Source organism: Phaseolus vulgaris, chromosome 8, assembly GCF_000499845.2.
Source record: "Phaseolus vulgaris cultivar G19833 chromosome 8, P. vulgaris v2.0, whole genome shotgun sequence".
In the NCBI taxonomy this organism is placed as follows: domain Eukaryota; kingdom Viridiplantae; phylum Streptophyta; class Magnoliopsida; order Fabales; family Fabaceae; genus Phaseolus; species Phaseolus vulgaris.
Window position 1 is genome coordinate 43,612,451 of NC_023752.2, and position 12,737 is coordinate 43,625,187.

General features: G+C 33.4%; 1 protein-coding gene across 1 annotated transcript; it reads left to right on the plus strand.

The window, feature by feature from the left end:
• Positions 1 to 4,443: 4,443 nt before the first annotated feature.
• On the plus strand, positions 4,444 to 6,753 carry LOC137824307 (uncharacterized). Its single transcript, XM_068629880.1, has 2 exons — positions 4,444 to 5,055; positions 6,286 to 6,753. The coding sequence occupies exons 1-2, from the start codon at positions 4,588 to 4,590 to the stop codon at positions 6,352 to 6,354; spliced, it is 537 nt and encodes a 178-aa protein (XP_068485981.1). The 5' UTR covers positions 4,444 to 4,587; the 3' UTR covers positions 6,355 to 6,753.
• The last annotated feature ends 5,984 nt before the right edge of the window (positions 6,754 to 12,737 follow it).

Below are 12,737 nucleotides of genomic sequence, written 5' to 3' on the forward strand. Positions count from 1 at the left end.
TTCAAAAACTCCTTTTCCAGCTAAGTGACAAACAACTGATTGTCTCAAAACTTTAATCGGTTGTTTTTCCCTTTGCATGGAAAAACACTTAGTTCTTTAAAACGGATTAAAACAGGCTTTGTGTAGGAATGAAGACTGATCTTACATAAATTCTAAACACTCTAAACTACACCCAAACCAAAAGCAACAAGGCTTCAAACTTCATCTTGAATTTGAAACATCGAAGTTCCTATTTTCAACATATGTTGTAGTCGCAAAAGGGAATACCAGATGATAGTCGTGCATTGGTATCTGACTTGTTCAGAAAAAATAAAAATATGAAAATTTAAAATTTCCTAATACCGGGTAATTGAGTTTGACAAAATAAATTTAAGACTTACTTGGTGATATGGATTACAAACAATAGTATAAGGATAAACACAATAATTGATCTCCAAAATCATAAGGAGGAGGCAACCGCAATGGAGGAGATGGTGCTAATGGTTTAAGGATGGTATGCTTATGTGAACTCCACATCAATTTATTGAACTCTTTGCAGGTACTTGATGGGACTTTTTCCAACATGTCCATATGCATTTGAATATTGTGTGACATTGAAGCAACATGCTATGAATCTCTATGCTAAGCTTTCAAGGGTGAATAGTTAATATTATTGAGGAATCTCTCTGCCAAAGCATGAAATAAAGGTTAAAACAAGCATGAATGGAGGGCTAAACTCACCAATGACATGGACGAGATTCCCTGCAATATATCATGTTGCCATCGCCACTTAAATTGACGAGTTTAGAACATGCCAAATTGGAACTCGCAGTTGGCATGGACGAGTTTGTAGTGGACTCATATTTGTGGAGCACGAGTTTTTTAGTGAACTCACCAACCCCATGAAACAAGTTCTTCAAATTTGGTGCACGCATTTGATGTTGGTTGAAGGCACAATTCAATGTAATAAAGCATGAATAATACGTTTGTGCAGGTTGTCATCTTGTTCAATCTTTAAGAATTATAGTTTCAAACTCAATACTTTGGTCAAGGGAGCACTAATTTCCAAGAGTGAATGACTACACTACGCTTACATGCAGCTTGTATGCTATGCCTTGTAATATACCATTACATTACACAAATTGAATGTCACAAGAAAGTTATTGGGTTGGTTTTAATAATTTAAAACTTAAAGTAACTATGTTATATATATATATATATATATATATATATATATATATATATATATATATTTGCCTAACCAACCAATGAAAGTAACAATTTTCAGAATCATCAAATTTATTTTCCCAGGTTACGAAAGAGGTCTCGTGGGAAGTTTCCGATTGGAGCTTAACGTCTTATATATTCATCTTCACAAGGTTGTAATGAACTTTTTTTATACTTTAAAGTTTGTACTGAAATTACAAGGTTGTACAGAACTTGTCTTATACTCTAAAGTTTGTACTGGATGTTTTTTTTTAAGTATTCATGCTCATTGCATGAACTTTATAATAATAATATTAATTTCATGTTGCATGTGGTAGATGAATCCCTTTTGCATTGGAAATAGTTCTATTGGCACCTAGAAGGAAACCATAATCAGATATATTATTTATGAATTTAGTGAAGAAGACGATGTCGAAGATTTACCTAAAGATGGTGGTTTCGCAACGTCATCACGCCAACAAAGTGATTCCTATAGCCACCCGGACAAATAGTTCAATATGACATTTTTGAGTGGATGAGTTTTTCTAATAAAGAGGCTACTCTAGTTGCTATCAAACAATATCGCATAGCTGAAGGTTACAAATTTACAAATTTGTTGTCATGGAGTCAAAGACGTATCCATATGTAGCCCTCTGCATCCTTCACTAAAATTCGTGATACATGGGAGATCAAACAAAATTGAAGCGCATCACATATGTTTGTCGACCACTCTTTCGGATGATTACTTAAATTTGGACTCCAACCAAATTGCAACTATTATGGTCAATTCTGATAAAGCAAACAAATCCATCCATGTGAAAAGTTTAATTGCAGAAATTAAAAGTCGTTATGGTTATTTTGTAACGTATAAAAAAGCATGGATGGAAAAAGAAAATGCACTTGTCATGGATTCGACAACTGAGACAAATCCTATAATTATCTTCCAAGAAAGTGTTCCTAGAACAATTGTTGAATATGTAACTCGGTCTTTTATTATAGACGGTGTTCAAGACAACTTGTGTTACATATTCGAACGTGTATTTTGGGCTTTCAAACCATGCATTGATGACTTCAATTACTACAAGCCAATAGTCCAAGTTGATGGAGCATTCTTGACCGGAAAATACCACAGGACTTTGCTAACTGCAATTAGTCAAGATGGCAATTGCAATAGATGAAAAATAAGAAGCATTGATATGGTTTTTCCGCTTATTGCGACCACGTGTCATACTGCAACAAAATATCTGCATGATAACTGAAAGAGGAAAGACCATTTTATCAGCTTTAAAATCTCTAAAAGTTGCTTGAGAAGGACATGGTCTCCTATCAGTAATTGCGTATGCCACATTGCATCTAACTTCAATACGAAGTTCAAGAATGTCGAGACAAAAAAACAATTGATAAAAATGAGTATTTATCTTAATATAATTGACTTCTATTGATTATTCTTGTTGTAATACAACGACTTTAAATCATTTCATTTTTTACATTCTCATAGGTTACGAAATGAAACAACTAACTCTTCAGCTAAAGTTATCGACTCTAAGATCACAATTTCAACAAGCTTTTGCCTGGATAGATCAAATACCTTTAAAAAAATGGACACAAGCATATGATGAAGGCAGGAGGTATGACCACATGACAACAAATTTAGCTGAGTGCATGAACTTTGTATTAAAGGGAGCACGATCCTTATCCATATGTGCTCTTGTGAAGACAACTTTTGAAATAACCAAATCTTGGTTTGTTGAATGAAGGACGAAGACAGGGTGCATGTTATGAGTTGACCATCAATATCCGAAAGATATTATTATGTGTCATGTCCAAAGGTACAATAGACAAAATTCAAAGTTTGATGTTCAAGAGCTACCTACTCCCCAACTACGACGCCTACCTATGTCATACACAGTAAGACTTAATGATAGGTGGTGTGATTATGGGGAGTTTCAAGCTCTCTGACTTTCCTGTGCTCATATTATCATTGTTTGTTTGACATGTCATTTACAACTAACAACATTCGTTGACTCTATCTACAACCTACAATATATTTTGAAGGCTTACGAAGTTCAATTTCATCTATTTTGAAATCAAGATTATTCGTCTACTTATATGAGATTGAATTTCATCCCGGACCCTTACATGCATTGTAAGAAATTATGTAGACCAACAACTAATCGTATACATAATAAAATAGATGAATCATTTCCAAATAGGACAAACAAATGTTTTTTATGTAGGAATAAAGATCACAATAGAGCAAATTGTCCATATCGACAATAGTAGAATGCAGACTTTTGTATTATTTTTTTCCTTTTTATGAGAATTAAAGTTTCCAGGCAACGGTCTTAGTTTTAACTTTCTGGTTAAAGTTTTCGGTTTATTTTTAACGTTTCAGACCAACTTAATTTTGTATCATATGAATTAGATTTAATTTGATCATTTAAAAAAAAAATTACTTATATTATTTTATATTATTAAAATATTACATCATTAATTTTATTAAGAATTTAAAATAATTTTAATATTTTTAAAACCAAAAAATTATATTTTGTTTTCTAATTATATATATATATATAATATTTTCTAAAAATGTATTCATTCAACCATTCTTTAATTATATATACTAATAAAATATTTTATAAAAGCCTATTAGGCCATTTTTTAATTATATATAATAAAATATATTTTTTAAAACATATTCTTCTTTAATAATATAATAATTTTTTTAAAAGCATACACCTCGTAATTCATTTTAAAATCGTAAATAATGTATACGATTTCTCATATTTTAAAAATTTTCATATTATAATTTTATTTTAATTAAAAAGTATTGGTTAAATACAAATTTAATTGGAGTCCTTTTATTTTTGTAATTTGCGATTTCTGTATAGTTAAATCGTATAATTCATATATGATTTATCCCTCTTCAGAAAAAAAAAATTGTCCATTTCTGAACTTTCGTTTTAAATTATATTACAGAAAACCAAAAAAACTCTGGGCAAGAAAAAGAGAGGAAGAAGACTGAAATTATATTTTAATCATGAATAAATTAAATTAGAGTATAATCTTTTAAATATAAACTTAATTAAGATTAAAACATAATTAAAAAAATGAAGGAAGTAAGAGAAGAAAAGAAAAGAGAGAAGAAAAAGAGGCCCACACAGCACACAGCAGTCAGCAGTGACCACCGAATAACAATAATTGATCATTCTCTCCTAATCCCTTCTGTGTACAAGCTGTCACCTTTCTTCTTCTTCTTCTTCTTCTTCTTCTTTTCTCTCTCTCTCTCTGCCAATCCCAAAACCCATTTCACTATCTCTCCCTCTCCAAACCAACCAATAAACAATGTTCCCACAACCTTAAAACCTTCAAAACCCACGCACCCAAACCACCCACCACAGTATGCTTTCCTTAGCTCACCCCTTCTTCCTCCTTCTTCTCGCTCTCCTTTCTCCCACCGCCTCCCTCACCCACCGGACCAATGCCACCACCATCTACGAGGTCCTCCGCGACTACGGGCTACCCATGGGCCTCTTCCCCAAGGGCATCAAGGACTTCGGCCTGGCCCATGACGGCAGCTTCTGGGTCCATCTCGACAAGGCCTGCAACGCCAAGTTCGAGAACGAGCTGCATTACGAGCGCAACGTCTCGGGCCACATTAGCTGCGGCATGATCGACGCCCTCTCTGGCCTCCAGGCCCAGGATCTCTTTCTCTGGCTCGAGGTCATGAGCATCCGCGTCGACGTCCCCCCCACCGGCCTCATCTGCTTCGACGTCGGCGCCGCCAACAAGAGCTTCCCTCTATCGCTCTTCGAAACGCCCCCCGAATGCGTCGCCGTTAGCTCCAAACAACACCATACCCCTTCCCAGGTTTCACTCTCTCTTCTCCTTTCTCTTATTCAATCCTTATCCCACAAATTAGTTTCAATCCAAATTCTTACATGTTCGTAGTGGTTGTGGTTGTTCTTGGGTTTATTAGACCATTGGCTATTCAGTCATTGGCCGGTTATCCACCAATGTCTAATTTGGAACGTGGAGTTGACTTGGGGATAAACCTAATTTATTTTTGTTTTTGGAGTGGAGGTTCTAGAAAAACTGTAACTTCAGAAGTGGGAGTTGCATTTGTCTGGAATTTTCTGTAATTTTAAGGATTGTGACGAAGTTGTGGTGGATTAATTGAAATCTCGTGTTTTTGTTTTTGGGTTTGTTGGAGGGAGGTTGGGACGAAAAGGGTGATGGTGTTATTGTCTGAATTCCCGTTATTGTGGTTTAGTTTGGTGGATGGTTGTATTGATGCTGGGAACCGTTTGTTTCTGGTGATTAAGTAGGTGCACGTGGAGGATGGGGTGATGTGTTGAATGGTTTTGATCTTTCATTTGTCTCTTCTTTTGACTATTGGTGGAGTTGTGGTTTTGTTGCGATCTTTGGTGTTGGGAGACCAATGTGGTTGATGCGGCTGCAGTGGCTTTTACAGTTACAGAGACTCAAAAGGCATAATGTTGCGGCCATGATTATGCAGACTGGTTTCTAAAACTGAGGTGTGATTTATATTGTAAAATATTATTTATTTTTAAAAATATTAAGAAAACAAATATCGACACCAAGCTCATGCCTCACCACATGCAATGTCACTCGATATGACCCACACTATTGAGCTGGGACCACAAAACAGAAGAGGATGGAAAGACATTTCCCAGCTGTTTTTGTTTTTTGAAAAGTTTTGTTTTGGAAACAACTTCCAAGACTTAGTTGGTTTTGGATGAAAAATTGATTGTTAAACATGGAATTGTTTTCACAGAAAACTTTTAAAATTAAAATTGAGAGGGAAACCAAACACGTCCTGAGGCTTAAATGTGGATTCTGTTTGTTTTTCTGTTAAGAATAAGTTGATTTTGATGAAGTTCTTTTATGAGGTTGTCTTATTCTGTGGCACCACTTGTGTGCTTGTTCTTTTTGTATCCCTATGGTTCATGGCCCTTTGTTAGCTGCTGGATGAATGTATGTAGTTGCATACAGATTGTGAGCATGCTATGAATCTTGACGTTCTATTTTGAGTCATTAGGCTAAAAGTCTGCTGCTTGATTTCTCTTTCATATGCAGGGACAGGGTCAATCTGGGAGGCTTCGGTATAAGCTTGATGAGGGAACCTCTGGAAGAGATGTTTTATAGAGTATGGACCGTGCAGAAAAGGGTGAATGGAGTTTTTCTGTAGCATGATCATCATGGGTTCTCCAATCAGATTGTATGCCTTGGGAGAGTATAAATGAATAGGTCCACTGATTTGGACCTGTTGTGTTGTTTGTGTTATCGGTGCAGAGTTAGTGTTGTAGAAGCAATCCGTATCTTGGTAATTTGTTGATTCATAGGTTCTTATGAAGAGGAAAGCAATGGAGATAAAGTTGAGAAGATAGTGGTAATGGAGCATTTTGTTGATATGGGTTGAGGTGAAAACTTTGCAAAGATTTTTGTATCATGTCAAATTTGTTTGTATCATAAGAATATAATACTGGGGGTGTTTAGTTGAATCAAATTTATGATATTAATTCAAAATTGATAGATTGGTATGCAGTTTTGGAGATAGAAATTGAGTAGGTTTTGTGTTTATTTGATGTCTGTTTAGGGCTGAGGTCCTTTATACTGAAAGAATGGAAGGAGAAGAGAAGAGTATTAGGTATTCCTGTTGCTTGTTCCTCTAGTCCTACAATTATGCTATTCTGAACCTTCCTATACAGTAGACATTCAGTATAGTTGTTTATATTATTGGTAACATAGTGAAAGTCACTAAAGTGATTATTTCGAGTAATATTGACAGCTCCTTCAGCCCTGCCATACGCCTAAACGAATCTTAACAACCCTTCTGTACATTCGACTGCAGCTTATAAACATGATCTTCCATATATCCAATAACATATGATGTGAGTAGAAGAAAAGAATGTCAGAGCAAAAGCAAAGGATGAATATTATTGAGAGAAAACTAAAACCTAGTTACAATGAACATAAGAGAACTGATATGTATGTATGCATATATATAAAAAAATAAAAGAAAACTGGGCTTAAGTGCAAACAATGCTGGAGCACGATGTGAAAAACACACAAACGAACAATATATTGAGCGAGGTGCTAAGCAAATCATGTAGAAACAAAAATTCTGTTGAATTTTGAGAACCCTCTTGGGAATAAATATTAAACATTCTCAACATGAAATAAAGATTATGAAAAACATTTAGAGAAATAAATAGTAAACATTCTCAACTTGAAATAAAGATTATGAAAAAACAGAATAAGGAAGAACTTTAGTCAAAATGTCATTGGAGACGGAAACATATCGGTAGAAACTTGATAAGATCTTGATCTCTCTCACAATGTATGGTTAGAGCTGATAGTGTCTGAAAGAGAAAATTGCATTAAAAAGAGTTACTAACTTTATAATTCTTGCATATCAGAAAATGAAACCTTCCTTCTCCGTGTGTGTGAATAATAAGAAAAAATTAAACCACTGTTGTGTAGTTAGAGGGATAAAGATGTTGTTACAGTAGTTGCTTTGTATTATGTGGACAAAAAGATGAACACCTTAAGATAATAATTTAAATCCATAAAAGTGGTATTAGAGAAGTGTTAATTTAATGTTTAAAGTTGAAATTGAATTTTAATTGTTGTTTTTTACGAGATATAAAGATATTAATGGGTTTGTTTCATTAATATCAGATATCTTCTACTTTTCATTGTTCTGACGAAAAGATCTTTGAACTTTAGCTATGTTGCACGTTCTTTCTTTTGTTACTTCCACACTTTACATATTATGAACAGGACATTTTTCCGAGAATTTGGTTATTTGAGTTGAAGTTGAATGAGATTATGCAACACGTGATGGAAAAGTTGATTGGTAGAGGTTGACCAAGTTGCATAAAGATGTGTTTGGTCTACATCGTTCTTCCTCCACCAAAACTATACCCATGTTTTCTTAGACCAAGTATGAAGAACATGATTGGTTTCTCATACATATGACTAGCATGAAAAAGCGAGCATCTCCTTAATCAATGGTTCTTTGGGAATCTGATTCGACAAGATATGTTTCACTTCCTTTTCTGCTACACTTCCAACTCCCAAGACTATTCTCAAACTTCAGCTTGAGTAAGCAAACATATACAGTAGCCACACAAAAAAAAATCAACATATATGCAGATACAATTCTATTAAATCAGACACAATCAATTGTCATACTACTTATAATTTTTTTATTTATTTTACTGAATTGAGTATCTGAAAATTTTGTGCGGCCATAATCTCGATAATTATCTGTGAATCACAACTCAACATATTAGATAAATCATATTCTTCGTCATGTTATCTAAACAAAATATTTTAGAAATAAAAGAATTTAAATGTACTTGGTTGAATCTCTTAAACGGTTGTAAAATTTGTTATTCAAACACATGTTTAAAACGTGGTTTAATTAGTAAGAAAGGGCGTAGTAAACAGTGTATATATTGTGAAAACGAAGTTAGAATCCCATTTCCCATTGGCTAGACCAGGATGAGAACCCATGGGGCAGCCGTTTAAGAAAAAAAATAGTTTTGTTACTTATGAATATATGTATAAAAGTTATCCATAATTTTTTTATTTTCACCAATATCTATGTAAACATATTTTTTAAATTTTTTAAATAAAATTTTTTAAAAATAATTTTCTAAAATATAAACTCAAATGAAAATTTGATAATTCAAACAAAATTATATTATAAAATATTAATACAAATAAAATTATCCTTTTTACAAAATAAATTCAAATAATTATATCAGAAAGTATAATTTAAGTAAAATTAACTTATTTTAAAACAACTTTAATCCATAAATCTAAAAAAACATAAATCTATAAAATCTAAATAAATTTAATATTTATATCACTATTAACTTTTAGTTATTTTTATTTTTTAAAAAAATATTTAAATAAAAACTACTAACAATAACCACTGTAGCTAGTATGTATAATATTTATTTATACTTTCTCCATTAATAAAAGTGCATAATTAAAATACATGTATATTACTCATATGTAAGATACCTATTTATTCAACTCTTTGAAACAAATAACAAAAAAGGATTAAGAGTTTTATCCTTCATTTATACACTTATAACAAATCTTAATTTGTGAAAAACAACATAAGACCTTCAAAATCACATTTAGAAAGTTTACTTTTGATAAACTATTTAACGGTTGACTAGAATTAAACAAATTAATAACTATGATTAAATTTACTAGTCAATTGGAGTCTAAAATTTTTCAAACACTTTATTTACTAAAAGTGATTTATTAAACACTATATAAACCATTTAATTAAGGAATTAAACCTAATTAATCAAGGTTAAATTTTACTTTTTTACCATTCTGTCTTTGAAATAGTTATATGTTTTCTCTCCAAATTTTCTCCTCCCAATCTCTAAGCCATCACCTTAGCCTTCAACTTTGGAGACCAAGGCAGCCAATGTATGATGAGCATCTCCCATCTCCTAACTCTCTCCTCCTACACACCTTCTTCCCCCATTTTTATAATGAGTTTTTAAATTGATGTAAATATATTATTCTTGGCATTTTTGATGTTGTAACTTTGTTCATGATTCCATGGCAAAGAAAAGTTATTTGTTATTTTGATTTTGTTATCTCTTTTGGTGCGTTGAAACCTTTATTTTACATGGGGTCATGTTCTCCATTTTTTTAAAGATCCCATACTTGTGTTTAATATTTCTAATTCTGCATATGAAATAGGTTGCCTCCTAACCAAACATGAAGAATCATTGTTATAGCATAGGAGGATAACACACATTCATATGCATCATTTAAATAAGCTGATTTCAAAAGATCTAGTTGTTGGTTTTTCCAAATTCATCCAACCATACATCCATCTTCATGAGCTTTCTTCTCTCCTTCCTTCCTTCTCTTTCAATTGTTCATGTTTAGCTTGTTGTTCTTGAATTTCTGTTTGGCAGTTTTCAATTCTTAGGTGTTTTGGTTCGGTTCCTTTGTTTCCTTGCTGTTCATTGTTGTTCTTATTCATTTCCAGCCTTTATGTTCGGTTCATTTCAGTTTTTAGCTAATTCTATTCGGTGCAATTGCTTCTTCTTTCATTTTAATCGGTTCAATTTCACTATAATTGGAACTTTCATATGAGTTTGGATTTGGTGCTAGTTTTGGTGAGTTCTTGACTTAGAACATTGATCCAATTCTAAGAGAAAGTGCCTAACTATTGTCCAACTCAAGTTGATTCCTAAGAATGTCAAGAATCATTCTCTTCTTTGCTATTGGAATCACATCAACTTCTCTAAAGAAGAGCTTAGAGATGTTATTAGCATCATCCACTTTATGGCAGGGTATAAAATGAGCCATCTTGCTAAACCTATCCACTACGACAAAGATGGAATCAAAGCCTCTTTTTGTCTTAGGAAGCCCTAAAATGAAATCCGTGTTTATGTCTTCCCATGGAGCACAAACAAAAGGTAAAGAAGTGTAAAGTCCATGAGGCATTGTCTTAGATTTAGCTTTTAAACATGAAATGAATCTACGGAAATTTATTTGAACTTCTTTTCTCATGTGGGGCAAAAAGAATTTTCCTTTTAAAAGCTCAAGAGTTTTGTCAACTTCAAAATGGCCCATGAGACCTCCTTCATGTGACTCTTTTACAAGGAGTTTTCTATGTGTTCCTTGAGGTATACAAATTTTTCATTCTTTAAACAAATACCCCTCATAATCATAAAAATCTCTTTGTGCTCTATGTTTACATTTAGCAAAAGTGGGTGCAAAATTTGGATCCTCTTTATAAAGTTTAGGAATGTTTTCAAATCCAAGAATTTGGACTTCAAGTTTAGAAAAGAGGACATGTCTATGAGATAGAGCATCTGCCACAATATTTGTACCTCCCTTCTTGTATTTGATAACATATGGAAATTGTTATAGAAATTCCATCCATTTTGCATGTCTTTTATTCAACTTATGTCGATCCTTCAAATATTTCAAAGACTCATGACCACTATGAATGACAAATTCTTTTGAAACCAAATAGTGTTCCCAAGTCTGCAGGGCCCTCATAAGTGCATAAAGCTCTTTATCAAAGGTGGGGTAATTGAGTGATGCACCATGTAGTTTTTCACTAAAATATGCATTTGGGTGCCCATCCTGCAATAACACTACACCTATGCCTACTCATGATGCATCACACTCTAGCGCAAAAGTTTTTGAAAAGTTTGGTAACGCTAGAATGGGTGCATTAGTGAGTTGAACATTTAACATTTGAAAGACTTGCTTTTGTTTCTCTGTCCAATAGAATTGAATGTCTTTCTTCACCAACTCATTTAGTGGTGAAGCTAGACTTGAGAACTTGGAAAAAATATTCTATAAAATTTGGCTAAACCATGGAAGCTCCTAACATCTCCTACATTCTGCGGGGTTGGCCACTCTTGGATGACTTTGACTTTCTCGGGGTAAACATGAACCCCATTTTTTTTAACTATGAAACCTAAAAACGCTACACTATTAACACAAAAAGTGCATTGATATACATTAGCAAACAAATTATTATTCCTAAGAACTAATAAAACTTCCCTAAGATGACTCAGGTGAGACTCTAGACTCTACTATACACTAAGATATCATCAAAATAAACTATTACATATTTACCTATACAATCCCTAAGTACATGATTCATAAGCCTCATGAATGTACTAGGTGCATTAGTAAGTCCAAAAGGCATTACTAATCACTCATATAGTCCAAATTTGTTCTTAAAAGTAGTTTTCCACTCATCACCCTCTTTAATTCTTATTTGGTGATAACCACTTTTGAGATCAATTTTGGAAAATATTGTGGACCCATGCAATTCATCAAGCATATCATCAAGTCTAGGAATGGGATGTCTATATTTGATGGAGATATTATTGATGGCTCTACAATCACAACACATTCTCCACTTGCCATCTTTCTTAGGCACCAACAAAACAGGTACAACACAAGGACTTAGACTCTTTTGGACCCAGCCCTTGTCCAACAATTCCTGGACCTAGGACTTTATCTCCTTAGTCTCTTCAGGATTAGTCCTATATGCCGGTCTATTTGGTAAACTAGCTCTGAGTACTAAATCAATTTGATGTTCTATACCCTTGAAAGATGGAAGTCCAATTGGTCATTCCTTAGGGAATACATCTTCAAATTCTTTTATAAGGCTTTTGACTTTAGGAGGTAGAACACTAAATTCTGAAAGTGGGGCAGTGCATCTAAGTGCTCATTTACAAAGAAGAAGGTTGGAAGGTTGTTCAGATAAAAGTATTTTTTTAACTTCACTTTTTTCACAATTTTGTTCTATCTGAATGATTTTGTAGGAAAGAGCACTCTTCTCCCACGCCTCAACATTGTTCCTAAGGACTATCCCTTGATTTTTGATTTTGTTTTCTCACTTTCTCTTTTCATTTGTAATTGGTCCTTTCCCTCTTGTGAATGTGTTAAATGATAAAGTACAAACTTCTTTTCCATGTGGGTAAAAGTAATCTCGCGGGTAAGACCATCAT

Excerpts from the sequence above, each read along its gene's own strand:
- LOC137824307 (XM_068629880.1), top strand. The coding sequence starts at position 4,588 with ATGCTTTCCTTAGCTCACCCCTTCTTCCTCCTTCTTCTCGCTCTCCTT. Across the intron at positions 5,056-6,285 it reads AACACCATACCCCTTCCCAG|GGACAGGGTCAATCTGGGAG; the intron begins GTTTCACTCTCT and ends TTTCATATGCAG.